Below are 15,514 nucleotides of genomic sequence, written 5' to 3' on the forward strand. Positions count from 1 at the left end.
TTTACATTTCCTCATACATAAAATTGGTTTTTAGTGTCTTTCCTATTTCTTGTCATAATACTGGGATTTAAAAGCGTAAAGAATATGATGCATCTCAGAAAATAATATTTTGGTGTCTATTACCATTCACTGAAGACTGGGGGTACAAAAAAGGAAACAGTTTAAAATTCGTTGGAATTGTTCCGTATTCCTGTTTTTCCCGTTAGCCTTACCACTAAATCAATGTGAAAAAATCTGGGAGGAACCAGAAGAAAGGTAAAATCATCACTTTAGAAACTTAAAATACAAATTTTATGCAAAGGTCAGTTGACTACAGAGAAAGCAGAAGAATAATTCCATGGTTTCAAGTACAGTACATGAAAAGTTATTTAGAAAGCTATTCTCATTGCTTTCAGATGAACTAGGGACAGGTCTGCCTTAAAATGGGTAAGGGATTAGGTTTTGCAAGGACTTTGCCTGGCAGGTTTAGTTCGTAATCTGTTTTAGTCCCTCTCCCTTTGCAATACATTGTATGAGTGTCCTGTGTAAATGGGAACTTATTAAATGTTTTTATTATAAAATAAATTATTGACAATGGGCTATTCTCTTTATTCAAATTTTTGGAAAACGTTTCTTTTCTTTTTTCTTTTTTGAGATGGTGTCTTGCCCCGTTGCCAGGCTGGAGCGCAGTGGCGTGATTTCGGCTGACTGCACCCTCCGCCTCCCAGGTTCAAGTGATTCTCCTGTCTCAGCCTCCTGAGTAGGTGGGACTACACGCACATATCTACATGCATACACTAGCAGTAGTAATAGTTATAGTTGCTTTTGTGACTGTGGTCATCTTATAGCCCCACATTCCCACTTTAACTGAATTGATTTAGGGATGTAAAGAGGTAGTGAGATTAGAGGACACAGGATTCAAAGTCAGGTTTATCTCACTAGGATTTATGCATTACACCATACTGTTGTGGGTTTGTGGAGGTTTTGTTTGTCTGTTTTAATTTCAGATTTTCTACATCCAGGCACTATGCATATAAGCACTTCATCTTTAAGGGAACAATTTTTCCTTATTTTGAAACAGTAAGGATATTTATTTTTTTCTGAAAACATACTGGTATGTTACCTAAAAGGCACATTTTATCCTTGATACATTTATTTGAATGCATTTATATCAGGGAGTCAGTTCAATGAGGTAGCTGCCTGACTGCTTGGCTAATTCTTCAGCCATTGGTCTAGGTATTTCTGGTTTCCTAGTTATTATGCAATGAGATAAAAATGTTGGCTTAGGGTAGCTTATTCTCTATGAATTGTATTTGTCAAGTGTAGTAAGAGTATGGATTATTTATGTGTTTCCTTTATATTGCTAGTATTGCCAATAATCTTAATGTCTTAACTAATGGTTCGTATTTTTACATATAAAATTTAATCTGATGTAATTTCATAAATACACTTATAGAAATAGAATATTGCTGTATAATTTCTAGTCACATCATATACCAATAGGTGTAATTAGTAATATAAATTTAGCAGGATCTGTTATTTAGTATTTGATTTTAGCCTGTGCTAAATCAAATCACATAAAATCATTTATGTCTAATTAATAAAAGGCTTTTTTACTTCAGGGAAATTTAAAATTGACAAGACAAATAGGAGAAAAGAAAACCACTGAAGTGTGAACCATTTTTCTTAGTACTATATATTAAAGGTATTAAAGATATTAGAATACTACTTTAAAATCATGTATCATTTATTGAGTATGCATAGGTTAGTTTTACATTATGCTTATAAGTAGTATGTGTTGAGATCCTATAGAAAGCATAGCAACATAGCAACACAACTAAAGCTGTGCTAGCCTTTAGGAATGCTGAAATATAAAAGTTCATTGATTCTAGGGAGCAACTATTCATTTTTGTTTGCTCAGAATTTGTCTGGTACATATAGAGGTCTGATTCATTTTAAATGCTGTAAATCAAATTAGATAGTAACATTTAGCAAAGTGTATATTATCCACTTTGCAGACTGTAAAAGAAAAAAGTTGTATACTTATAGTATGTGGATAAGAACCACTTTACAACTTGCATTTTTTTTTCTTGCATTATTTTTTTTCTTGCATTATTCTCTTACTGTGAGTATCTATAGTGATGAGCAATGGCATTATTGGCACAGCTAGCCTTCAGAATATTTGCTCACTTAATGCCAGCATGAAGTTTACACTGCTGTTAAAACCACTGCAATTTTTAGTTTTTTTATAAAGCTCTTTCTCATACATTCTTACTTCATCTTCACAACAACCCAGTGAGAGGGCAAATGGAGTGGAGATTTGTCATTTCTACCTGCCAGCATTCCAAGGCCCTTTCTACCCAGGGGAGGCCCTTTCTACCTCGAGAGCCCCCAAAATAAAATGGGTGGATGGTAGTGTGTCCAGAATTGGTTCCTTCTGGTGGGGTTCTTGGTCTTACTGACTTCAAGAATGAAGCCAGGGACCCTCCCAGTGAGTGTTATAGTTCATAAAGGTAATGCAGACCCAAAGAGTGAGCAGCAGCAAGTTTACTGCAAAAGGCGAAAACACAAAGCTTCCAGGCACCCAACCAGCTTGCAGCTGCTGGCTCCGGTGGCCCACTTTTATTCCCTTGTTTGCCACCCCCCCACCCCCCATCCTGCTGATTGGTTCATTTTACAGAGTGCTGATTGGTACGTTTTTACAGAGTGCTGATTGGTGCATTTACAAACCTTCAACTAGACACAGAGTGCTGATTGGTGCATTTACAGTCCTTTAGTTAGACAGAAAAGTTATTTAAGTCCCCACCCATCCCAGAAGTGGCCCGCTTCACCTCTCAGTAGAGTTCTACCTCCCAGTCCCTCTACTGAAATCAGAGAGTGCACATCTCTTCCATTTCCTTGGCAGCCCAAGTGCTCTCATGTGATGGAGGCTCAGCCAATGAGATGATCCTGCCTGGGATTTTCCCTAGAAATGAGCAAATCAGAGCAGCTGAGGACAGTTTGGAGCCCATTCTCATGGAGGCAGTTTGCACTGTGTGTTGTCCCTTTGGCGGTAGAACCATCTGGAGATTTCAGGGCTATCGAAGGCAACATAAGTGTCTGGAGTAGACACCTTTGTTTCTGCTATTTTTTCTCATGGTTTGTTGGCCTTTCTTCTTGACATGGCTTGGCTGTGTCCCACCAAAAATCTCATCTTGAATTGTAATCCCCATAATCCCCACACATCAAGAGAGAGACCAGGTGGCGGTAATTGAATCATGGGGGCAGTTTTCCCCATCCTGTTCTCACGATAGTGAGTTCTCACGATAGTGAGTGAGTTCTCATGAGATCTGATAGTTTTATAAGTATTTGGTAGTTCCTCCTGTGTTCATTGTCCCTCCTGCTGCCTTGTGAAGAAGGGGTTTGCTTCTCCTTTTGCCATGATTGTACGTTTCCTGAGGCCTCCCCAGCCATCTGAAAATGTGAGTCAATTAAACCTCTTTTCTTTCTAAATTACCCAGTTTCCGGCAATTTTGTATAGCAGCGAGAGAACAGACGAACATATCCCGCAACTAGCCATCTTATATATTCATATAGCACATCTCTCTCACATTTAACTTGAGTAGGTTGTGGTTTTTTGCAGCCCAGAACACAGGTGATTAGAACAATTATTGCTCTTCCCCACTTACAGATGAAGAAATTGAGCCTTACAGAGGTTAAGTAACTTGCTTTTAGTTATATAGAAAAGCCAAGCCTAAATTCTATGTCTTCTGGTTAACGGTTGTTCCTTTCACAGCACACCTTTTTCCCACATGTGTTTAGTGGCCTTTGCAGTGAGGTGTGCTTCCTTCCTTATGTATATCTCCTCCATTGCAGTGCTTACTCCTATTTCCTGTTATAATGCTTTTCTGTTTGACATCAGATTTGGTCTCCCTTACTAGACTGTTGAGCATCTTGGAAGACAAGGATTCTATTCTATTCATCTTTTTTCTCTCAAACATACTGGAGTGCCTGGGTGCATAACTTAGTACCAATAAAGATTTTAATGAATGAATGAGCAAATAAGTGCATAAATTACTCAGTTAACTGAAAACACTGATATAGGTTCGAAGTTGGTGCTGTAAGATTGATTTCAAAAAAACACTACCTCTGTTCTTTACCAATCAAAATTTTGGGATATTTTAAATAAAGTGTTTTACCTTGAACATACAAAGATGTTCACAGCTGGGTACAGTGGCTCATGCCTGTAATCCCAGCACTTTGGGTGTCCGAGGAAGTGGATCACTTGAGGTCAGGAGTTTGAGATCAGCCTGGGCAAAATGGCAAAACCCCATCTCTACTAAAAATACAAAAATCAGCCAGACATGGTGGTGCACGCCTGTAGTCTGAGCTACTCGGGAGGCTGAGGTGTGAGAATTGCTCAAATCTAAGAGGCGGAGATATCAGTGAGCCAAGATTGCACCATTGCCCTCCAGTCTGGGCAACAGAGCGAGACTCTGTCTCAATAAAATGAAATAATAAAGATGGTCACTTAATAAACATTTATTCCATGATTATTATATGCTAGGTTTTAATGTGGGAATAAATAAGAATGATTCTCTTTTCAAAAAAGTGCTGCAGATGGATGGGTGAAACAGATGATTCCATATCTCAGGTAATGGAGCTGTGGGCAAAAAAAAAATCTGTGGTAATCTGAAGAGTGAATAGAGCAGCAGGCCCACTGTCAGCAGCCATGGGAACCACTAGACTGGCACAGGGATACAGCTCTAGGCAGGATGCTGTGCACATCAAGGAAATAGCCATAATCCTTTGAAAGCTACAGAATAGCAGAACATGCTTTGCCTTTCCAGAATAGTGTGAGATGCCCCCACTACAAAAAAAAATTACCTGTACTCTTAACATACTTATTTTTTTAAAGATTATAATCAAGTCTGGTTATAAAAATTTGGATAATTTTAAAATTACGTACCACTTGGGAATAACACATAAGACTATATTTTGGTTTGGCACAAAGATGAGAATGAAGATTGATCTATATGTCTAAGCATTAAAGTCCAATACAACAGAAGGAACAAATATGTATATAGAGAGACACATAGATAGAAAACCATATATATATATGTATGTGTCTATGTATGTACATATAAAATAGGATAAATATGTGTTAATATGATTGTTAATATAATTTCCATTCTTCACAAATTATGTACACAGAAGAAATATTTAACTCCAAGAATGTTTTGGTATTGTTTGCAGACAATTACTACGGTACCCCAAAGCCGCCAGCAGAACCAGCACCATTATTGTTAAATGTAACAGACCAGATACTTCCAGGAGCCACTCCAAGTGCTGAAGGAAAAAGGAAGAGGAATAAATCAGTGAGCAACATGGAGAAAGCCAGTATAGAGCCTCCCGAGGAGGAAGAGGAAGAGAGGCCTGTGGTCAATGGAAATGGAGTAGTAGTAACACCAGGTTAGTCATTTACATTTTTTATGGGTTCATAAATGTACTGTTTTAGATCTAAGATATATATGTACACATAGATATATATACAGATACATAATAAGATATATATATACACACACATGTATTTCTTACATCTATGTGTTCACATGTAAATTATTATAATTATCTTCAAAGAGAGAAGATTATGATATCAAATGGAAAGAACATGGAATTAAAGTAGTTGAAAGAATATACCAAAAAAATTTTTGTCATATTCTTCCAACTACTTTAATTTTTTATTTCAATTATATAATATTAGTAGCAATATAGTGAATGATTGAAACCTCTGTAAGATATTACGAGTCTTATATATGGTTGTGTAAACTTTTGAGGTCTTTGTTAATATTAGAGAAAATCTATTCTTAGAAATCTTGCTATGCTTGCAGTTCTGTCAGTAGAGGTTATGTCATGTGATTTAGTTTACAACTTCAATGAATACAATTTTCAAAATCGCTACAACTACAGAATGCCCATATTTTTGTTTCTTTTTCCTTACCACCTGATCTGGAAACATGAAGAATATATCTTTATACATTAACAATGTGAAGCCACTACCCTTGAACAAGGAAAATAATAGCCGTGCCTTTGATTTATGATCATTATACCACATATGTAAAGAATTAGACACAAATAGGCCGGGCGCAGTGGCTCACGCCTGTAATCCCAGCACTTTGGGAGGCCAAGGTGGGCGGATCACAAAGTCAGGAGATCGAGACCGTCCTCGCTAACACGGTGAAATCCTGTCTCTACTAAAAACACAAAAATATTAGCCAGGCGTGGTGGCGGGCGCCTCTAATCCCAGCTACTTGGGAGGCTGAGGCAGGAGAATGGCGTGAATCTGGGAGGCGGAGCTTGTGGTGAGCCCAGATCATGCCACTGTACTCCAGCCTGGGCAACAGAGCGAGACTCTGTCTCAGAAGAATTAGACACAAATATAAAATGTGCTTGTGCAAGGTATGGGTTTGCATTTTTCTCATTCTTATTAATAGAGCATCAGAAATAGATTTTTAAAATAAAATTATTCATAAATATTACCAAAACAACAACAAAACTATGGCATTTTGGTAGCCTGTTGGAGTAAGTTACCAAAATTTCATTTTATTTTTTATTTTTTAATGGTAGCATAGCAGTGGGCATTGAAAAAATCTAAAGTCCATGTTTAAAGCTTTTAAAAAACTGTTAGCATTTGTACCTTTCATACATACTATTCTTAAGATATTTCTTAGTACTACTTTGATGTCTATATTTTCATGTTTATTGTACTGTTTCTCTACTAATACAGTATTTGAATTTTCATGCTGTTACTTTTATCAAGGAAAAACTTCATAAGCGTACTTTTTATCTTCCTTTTTCAAAATGCCTATAAAAGTGTTCTTCATTGAACATAATATGAACATAAGGAGATCAAAAATTGAATCTGTGCTAATCATGGTAGAAAACCTAAGGTGCTTTTATCTTGATTACTCAGAGGAGGGCAACCTCCTCCATTAATATATGTGAGTTAAAATATATCCCCTGACTCTAGCATCATTGATTTCTAGATACAAATGCTAAAAATCACTGTAAGTAATGTAACTTGTCTCCTATGAAATGATGTGGCAATTTTCAACCAGTTAGATACCTTCCTCTTTTTTGATTCTGAAGTATCTGTGTCAAAATATTTGCTTTTAATTATGTAATTACATTTGAATTAAATCGATAGTACATAGTTTTTTTAGCTGATCTTTGATGTGAGAAGTGGAACAACTCAGCTGGGTTGAAGCAGTAACCAAAAAAGAAGCAGAGGCTGGGGTCAGATAACATTTGCAAAATTTCTTACTGTTTAACATCTTGTGGTTAAAAGTGTAAAAAGTATATTCCTGCTAAACCAGGATCACTGATCCCTATTTCATTTCTTATCTGTGTAGGGCAAATAAAATGAAACATTCTTGATCCACAGACTTTTAAACCAGAAACTTGTTTAATTATGGGGCTTACTGAATCTAGAAAGCAAAATTTCCTTCTATTCGTACCTTAAGCATAAAGATGATGTGCTTTTATGGTTAAGAGGTCTTCATCACCCCCAGAGAAACTGGATAAAACTGAACTCTTCTTGATCAACCCTAGCCATATGACTGTCTCTGGATTCCTCAGCATGATGATAGTAGAGAAGAACTGTTAGCCAACTCCAGGTTTTCAAGACAGTCAATGGATGCTGCCAACAGTGGCTCTGTAAATAAGCCTGCTGGACAAGTGGCCCTTATACTATGCTTTTCTTTCCTGTTATGGGGAGACCAGAGATATACAAGTCAGGCAGCCCTTCACCCACTGTTCAAAAATGAGCGGAACAGTCTTAAACCAAAATATGGTCCATCATCCATTATTAGAAGTCCTTTGACAATCCTGGTCTTTGAAATGTCTTTGTTTTTCTTTATGTTTATTGAGTAGAGACTTTAGGAATTTCTTTGACCTCCTCTGATACACATTTTCCAACTCTTCACCTTTTGAACCTCATCACATTGGTTTGTTTTTTTTTTTTTTTTTTTGGCACAGTGTCTCTGCCCTGCTTTCGTGTTCTTCACATTCTTCACATTCAGCAGATACAGGAGATTTCAAAGAAGACTGAGAAACATGTTCCTGGCCAGGGGTGGAGGCTCATGCCTATAATTCCAGCACTTTGGGAGGTCGAGGCAGGTGGATCAATTTCATAGGAGTTTGAGACAAGCCTGGGCAACATGGCGAAACCCCATCTCTGCAAAACACACACACACACACAAATTAGCCAGGCATGGTGGCACACACCTGTAGTCCCAGGTTCTTGGGAGGCTGAGGTGGGAGAATCGCCTGAGCCCAAGGAGGTCAAGGTTACAGTGAGCCATGATGGTGCCACTGCACTTCAGCCTGGGCAACAAAGTGAGACCTTATCTCAAACAAACAAAAAAAGAGAGAGAAAATCATGTCACTTAAATTTTAGTGAATACTGTCCTATATCAACTAACTATAGTAATAATTTATCAGACTTCAATTCAGAGCATAAATATTGTAATCAATAAGGTACATTTGGAGAATATAAAAGCATATTGAGGTAATATTATTCCATTACAAGGGAATTTTGATAATAGTAATAAGTAATGAAATAGTTCCCTTCTTTTGAATGCTTACCATGTGTTAGGAGCAGCCTAACCTCATTATAGGTATTAGTTCATTTAACTATCTTAACTCTTCCATTAACTAGGTACTACTTTACAGATTAAGAAACTGAGATACTTTGGCTAGTAACTGGAGTTCATGTATAGGAAATTTTGGTCCACAACCCGTATGTCTGGCTGCCATGCTATCCTGAGTCTTATATAACAAAATACAAGCATAAATATATTTCTTAGTGATATATAGACATATAACCACTATTTTACCTGTATATCTTTCAAAGTGGTATTATAAATTTCTAGTTACCAAAAACTTCATATTGCTTTTATTTCTTGAACTCATGTACAATGAACTTACATCCCTCTGTGGGTATAAAAAACTCCTAGTTTTTAAAATTCTGTGCATATATAAGCATCAAATCTACCAATATTTGGCTTCATATATACTTAACCAAAACTTTAATCAAGTAAAGGTTGTGATTCCTCAGTTTATATCTAATACCTATTTTTTTTTCATCTTTTCTCCTTTGAACTAGAGATTATACTTAAACTGCAGTTTTTTTTCTCCCAGACCTTATCTATATAAAGTCAATGACCACCTTTAGATATATAAGTTATCCAGTTCTGCTAACATTATCAGTGTTATCAAAATTCACATGACATGTGAATGTTTATTTTACTGAGTGTTCTTTCCTTTTGCTCAAAATTAGACCAGACACATAGAGTTAGCCCATGGCACCTAGGAAAACCATATAATGATTTTTCAGTGTCAGGACAGAAACATCTCTCTGTCGTACATTGCCTTGGTAATGGAAATCGATACAATTCTATCCTTAGATATATAGTTTTATCCTTGTCAATAATAAAAAATTAGAAAAATAAAAATAAATAATAATGGCCACTCTCCTCTAATGGATACAAACAATGGACCGGGCATATAATACATGTATTAACTCTAGTCCCGTAATAATTCTATACTTATTTTATGAATGAGATACTGAAATTTTGTTTAAAGTCCTTAACTAAAGTAAAAGTTTATTTACTGGCAGAGTTGAGATTTGGATCTAGTAATACCTGAACTCATCCGCTCTCCAACACATTTCCCAGAACTGTTAACCATGCCAAGGACAAAGGGACTTCTGACCTCTCCAAAGTAAATTGCAATCCTGCAGCTTAGAGGATTTAGTCTACATTGTATTCCATTGTATTTGTCGTTTACTAGACTCACAGCAGTGATGTTAGATTTAAAGACAAGTATGGTGCATCCTTACATCAGCTTACAGATTGTTTTTGAACCAGTATTTAAAATTTATATCCCCTGGAAACCTTAACATCAACGTCACCTATATTTAGATATTTTCATCTTTCTGTTTATCTTGTTAGAGTTGATATCAGCCTCATGGCTTCAAATTCTATAGATTTATCTGCATCCTTCCCTGCTCTGCTGTGTTTAAGGTATATTTCTAACTAATGCCCACTGGACAGCATCACCTAAGCATTACTTCTGCAACTTAAATGCAATACGTTTCACTTAAACTCTTTGCCATACAACGAACAAGCAAACCAATTCACGAAGCCCTTTACCTGATTTCTCTAATTCTACATTTCACCCATATACCTCAGAATTATCTTTATGTTTCTTTTCCCCGGTCTTGGTATTGTTTATTAGGCACAAAAGGGCCTTTGGCTCCTGCCCTTTCCTTCGAAATATCACTGCACCATCCTAGAGCACTGCCTTATTAACTCATGTGTGGACTGTAGTTCCCTAACTGATCTGTATGCCTTGAGGATCCTTCCTGATCCAATTACCTTTTTTTCCACCATAGGTAAAAATTCCTGAACCAGAACTAGGTCATGGCAGGGCATGATGACTCACACTTGTAATCCCAGCACTTTGTGGGGCTGAGGTGGGTAGATGAGGTCAGGAATTCAAGACGAGCCTGGGCAACATGACAAAACCCTATGTCTACAAAAAATATAAAAATTAGCCAGACATGGTGGCACACACCTGTAGTCCCAGCTACTTGGGAGGCTTAGGTGGGAGGATCACTTGAGCCCAGGAAGGTCGAGGCTGCAAGGAGCCATGATTGTTCCTCTGCACTCCAGCCTGGGTAACAGAGTGAGACCCTATCTCAAGAAACAACGACAACAACAAAAACAGGTCATGCAACTGTCCTCAAAACTCGAATGAGCTTCTGTTTCCATTGGTTCAAATTTCTCAGGCAGCAACTCAGGTCCTCCTACATTTGACTAGAATATCTCTGTTAGCATTGGCTGCCATTAATCCCATACATAAACTCCCTTCTCTCATCCACACGACACACTCAAAACATTTTCAGCTGTGTGGTCAGGCCATTCCCACATTTGAATTCTCTTTCTGTATTCACAATCCATTAAAAATGTTTCTTATTTCCTGGGAATCCCTTGTTGACTTTTCACAGTGAAGAGTAAAAGCTGATCATCTCTGAATGACAGTGATACAATTTGCACTTTTCATGTATTTGGAAGGTATTAGCCTGGTACTTGTTGAAAACTTTTCATAATGTGCATGTCTGGTATCCCCATATATATATATATATATATATATAGTAAACATTATTAGAACAAGGACTTTTTTTTTTTTTTTTTTTTTTTTTTTTTTGAGACAGAGTTTCACTCTTGTTGCCCAGGCTGGAGTACAATGGCGTGATCTCGGCTCACCGAAACCTCTGCCTCCTGGGTTCAAGCGATTCTCCTGCCTCAGCCGCCCAAGTAGCTGGGATTACAGGCGCCCACTATCATGCCCAGCTAATTTTGCATTTTTTGTAGAGATGGGGTTTCTCCATGTTGGTCATGCTGGTCTTGAACTCCTGACCTCAGGTGATCTGTCCGCCTCGGCCTCCCAAAGTGCTGGGATTACAGGTGTCAGCCACCGCGTCTGTCCAAACAAGGACTTCTTTTACTTTTCTGTTTATCTGTTCAGCAATTAGCATATATCTTTAAATATTTCAAGTACGTAGTAAATCTATTTTTTTAGTCAATCTTGTCTAATCTCTAGAGGATGTCAGTTTTACAGTATCAACATGCTTACATTCCTTTCATGCTCATTTTACACTATTCAGTATATTCAATATGCAGTGTTTCCTAAGTTTGAAGGATATATCCCTGATCCTATATTCCTTCAAAAGTTGTATAACTAAAAAAAAGTATACAGAAGTGCATTTTAAAATACATACTCTTAGAGATGAGAATTAGCCGGCCTCCCTAGCTTTGGCAATACCAAAGATAGATAGATGATTAATAGATAAGTCGACTGGATGTTTTAAAAGATTGAACTCTCCTTCAGGAAAGCAAGATCCTGTAAACCAGAGTAATTAGGTTAAGCTTTCTTGGATTTCTTTTATTTCATGAGTTATCTGCTAAACTTTTCCGGAAAGTAATTCACTATTATCTTGTAGCTTCCCCTCACGAGCTATTAGTAAGCCTAGTGGAAAGAATTAGAAATGCACATATATTTTAAAAGCACTTAAATCTCTCTGTTAATACACACATACACACACACAATGCCAGGAGGAACAGGGCCCCATGAGAGCTACCTTCGCCAACAAAGAGAATACAGTATGTATACACAGAGCTGCCTTCTCCAGGCCCCCAAGCCTGCAATTAGTGCAAATGAACTGCATCTCCCAGAGAGCAAACAGAGTGTCCCTTATGTGATCACCGAGTGTCCTCGGCAATGATCTCAGTTCACCATTAGGGACCCGCATCCAGGTCCTGTGCTGCTTGGCACGCTGACTGTGCATGCACCATCAGTCCTGGTTCTGTGAATGAGACCCTGTCACTGTCAAAAGAATTATGTCCTCCCTAGTGAATCTCACTGTTTTCCTGTGAATAATGCCCCACTCTGAAACCACCCCAATGCCTATGCCCTGCTTATTTTTGTGTGGGTTCACAGAGACTGCAATTTGTGTATCTACCCAGATATTTATCTTTTTTGAGCAGGGTAAGAAGAGCTTAATTTTATGATCTTGTTCCCAGAGTACTGGGTTTTATCTCTCTATTGAATGGGTAAATTTCTGGGGCTAATTTAAATTAGCCTTCTAAAATTAGATATTCTATCCATAAATGACGGCCATTCCATCTTTTCTTGAAAGAATTATTTGAAAGTTATAACTGTACTAGTTTTAAAATGTTCTGATTATCTAGATGTAATTAAAAAGTAATGATATCACTTTAGAGTTTGTGGTGATTGTAATTACAATATTACTATTAATATTATAATTTTATAATTATGGTAATATTACTATTAATATTAATCAAACTATTATAATAGTGATTGTAAACATACCATTTTAATAAAGGAAATCATGACTAGTTTTAGGAGTGTCATTTTAAATCAAGGCACAGTCACGTTTCGGTTAAACTGAAAGTAATGGATGTGAACCTCTTTAGTCCTTTTTTTTTTTTTTTTTGAGACAGAGTTTCACTCTTGTTGTCCAGGCTGGAGGGCAATGACATGATCTCAGCTCACTTCAACCTCTGCCTCCTGGGTTCAAGCAATTCTCCTGCCTCAGTCTCCCAAGTGGCTGGGATTACAGGCATGTGCCACCATGCACAGCTAATTTTGTATTTTTAGTAGAGATGTGGTTTCACCATGTTGGACAGGCTGATCTCGAATCCCTGACCTCAGCTGATCCACCCGCCTCGACCTCCCAACCAAAGTGCTGGGATTACAGACGTGAGCCACCGCACCCGGCCCGCTACATCTCTTAAACGGATTCAGCATTGCATGCACTCAACCTCTGGAGAGGGTGTTTCTCTACTTCTCTGCAGGTTTACGTAATTTGTATGTGAGGGAGATTTGATCCATGAGTGGGGAAGGCAGAACGAGAACAACGAGCATAGCACCTCAGGTTTCTCCAGCAATTACAGAAAGCCCCTGGAATTGTGAAAATGTTTAGGTTTCTTCAGTTTCTCCAGCCATTCTTAGAATCTAAGCTTTTTTCTAATCACAATCATGTATTCTCTGTAGGTGTGATTTTCACCTGTGTCCCTGTGTTTCTTATAGTTCCCCTCAGGAAAGTGATTATGATTATTGGTGCAAAATTCCAGCTACTTTACTGTCAGTGATGGCTCTGGTTATTTCTGGCTGAGGACTGGCCTTTCTCTCTGAAGAGAGCATAAGGTCTCTCCGAGCACCCATTCCTTCCACGTGACTCTATCACTGGGAACAGTATTCTGATGTTTTTACCCCTCTTTGACTTTTTGTTCTCATCCAAAAATATTTTGACTCCAATTTCGCCCCAAAGAATAGCTCTTGAATTATCGAGATCAAATTTAAAGTCTTCCTAATTTTCTCTTTCATCTCCTTTGAATTTCCTGGAACTTCAGAAAGTGGCCTCATGTTTTATATAATACTATGCTCCTGATTTAAAAAAAAAAAAATTGAAGGCAAGCTCTAAGAAATGTTGTATGTGCATGTTCTTTATTTCATACCTTGCTGTGGTTTTTTAAGTGTGTCAACATTTGTGTCAGTTTTTTCATCCCAAAGTTTGTTAAGGATTTGGGGGACTTGTTTCTTTATGATAAATATCTTTAGATACTTTCTTCTCCCCTGTTAATCTAAAATAATTTTGTCTACTAATCTTTCTGTGATTCTTTTCAATTTAGTTTTTATATCTTAGGAAATATTTTTCCTTGTCACCTTCTACCCACAGACTTTGAATTTTCTATTTTCATAATTTTCCATATTGTTCTTTTATTACTTCCAACAATGTATAACTATTTGTGGGTTTTAGATATAGAAGAAAAATAATTTTGAGGCGTGAAGTATGCATTATCAGTAATTCACATATCCCTGGCTAGACCCCTGAATAGAAGAGATGTAATTAATTTGCTTATAAATATTACATGTATATTGGGAGGCTGAGGTGGGTGGATCACAAGGTGAGGAGTTCAAGACCAGTCTGGCCAACATGGCAAACCCTGTCGCTACTAAAAATACAAAAATCAGCCCATCGTGGTAGTCCCATGCTACCTGGGAGGCTGAGGCAAGAGAATCGCTTGAACCCGGGAGGCAGAGGTTGCAGTGAGCTGAGATTGCGCCACTGCACTCCAGCCTGGGCGATGGAGCAAGACTCTGTCTCAAAACTAAAATAAATTCTAAAAAAATACATATATAAATCATTTCTTCACAGGATTGGGGATTTCTGCCTTCTGGATTGATGTATCATCCCAAAAATCAGAAGCATAGTTAACCACTAACTTTCCCTAATTCTAATATCTGCTTCTAGACTTACGTTTTCTCCCAGCCTCAAATAATAAAGGGAAGCATTTGTTTACATCTGCAAAAATATGGTATAGATACATTTGCCACACTGTTTAAGGACCACCCCCTCTTTATACTCATATCTGATGTATTAATTATAATGATTTTTTAAGCACTTAGAACCACTTCAGAGCACTGAAGAGTCAAAAACTGACTAATAGTCAATAATAAGTTTGCATAGAAAAATCTCTGAAGGATCACAAAGATAATTATTATTGCTAACTTGATGGCTAGAGCTCTTAGAGTAGCAGCAGGAGGAAAGCTTGCTTTTCACTGTTTTCCTCCATTGTACTTCTGCATTTTGTGCCATGTGCGTGTTTCACTATGTCTCTCTCTATATATATATGCAAAAAAGGTTACTATACAATGTGCAAATATTTTAGCACCCATATTAGAATTGTTCTCATTTTAGAAGGTTTAGGAAAAGTAAGAAAACTGATAAGAGCATTCTTGTGCAATAATTGACAATCAACTGGCTGTGTAGAATGCATGACTGCTCCCTTTCCGAAGACACCGAAATGTGTCCTACACTTTTCATTACAGAATATAATCTATAGTACAGCCAGGATGAAAAATTAATTATATAAGTTTACAAATTATATATTAGAAATAAAATAAT

General features: G+C 37.3%; 1 protein-coding gene across 30 annotated transcripts in view; it reads left to right on the forward strand.

The window, feature by feature from the left end:
- Nucleotides 1-15,514, forward strand: part of MAGI2 (membrane associated guanylate kinase, WW and PDZ domain containing 2) — a 1,469,004-nt gene that overhangs the window by 948,944 nt on the left and 504,546 nt on the right. For all 30 annotated transcript variants that reach the window (XR_006696500.2, XM_045387570.2, XM_045387574.2 and 27 more), the window contains one exon: nt 5,215-5,430. Coding sequence is in view for 29 of the 30 variants with exons in the window: in XM_045387570.2 (XP_045243505.2) it covers nt 5,215-5,430 (216 nt within the window). In the remaining variant the exon portion in view is untranslated. The remainder of the gene's footprint in view (nt 1-5,214; nt 5,431-15,514) is intronic.

This window comes from Macaca fascicularis, chromosome 3 (genome assembly GCF_037993035.2).
Source record: "Macaca fascicularis isolate 582-1 chromosome 3, T2T-MFA8v1.1".
In the NCBI taxonomy this organism is placed as follows: domain Eukaryota; kingdom Metazoa; phylum Chordata; class Mammalia; order Primates; family Cercopithecidae; genus Macaca; species Macaca fascicularis.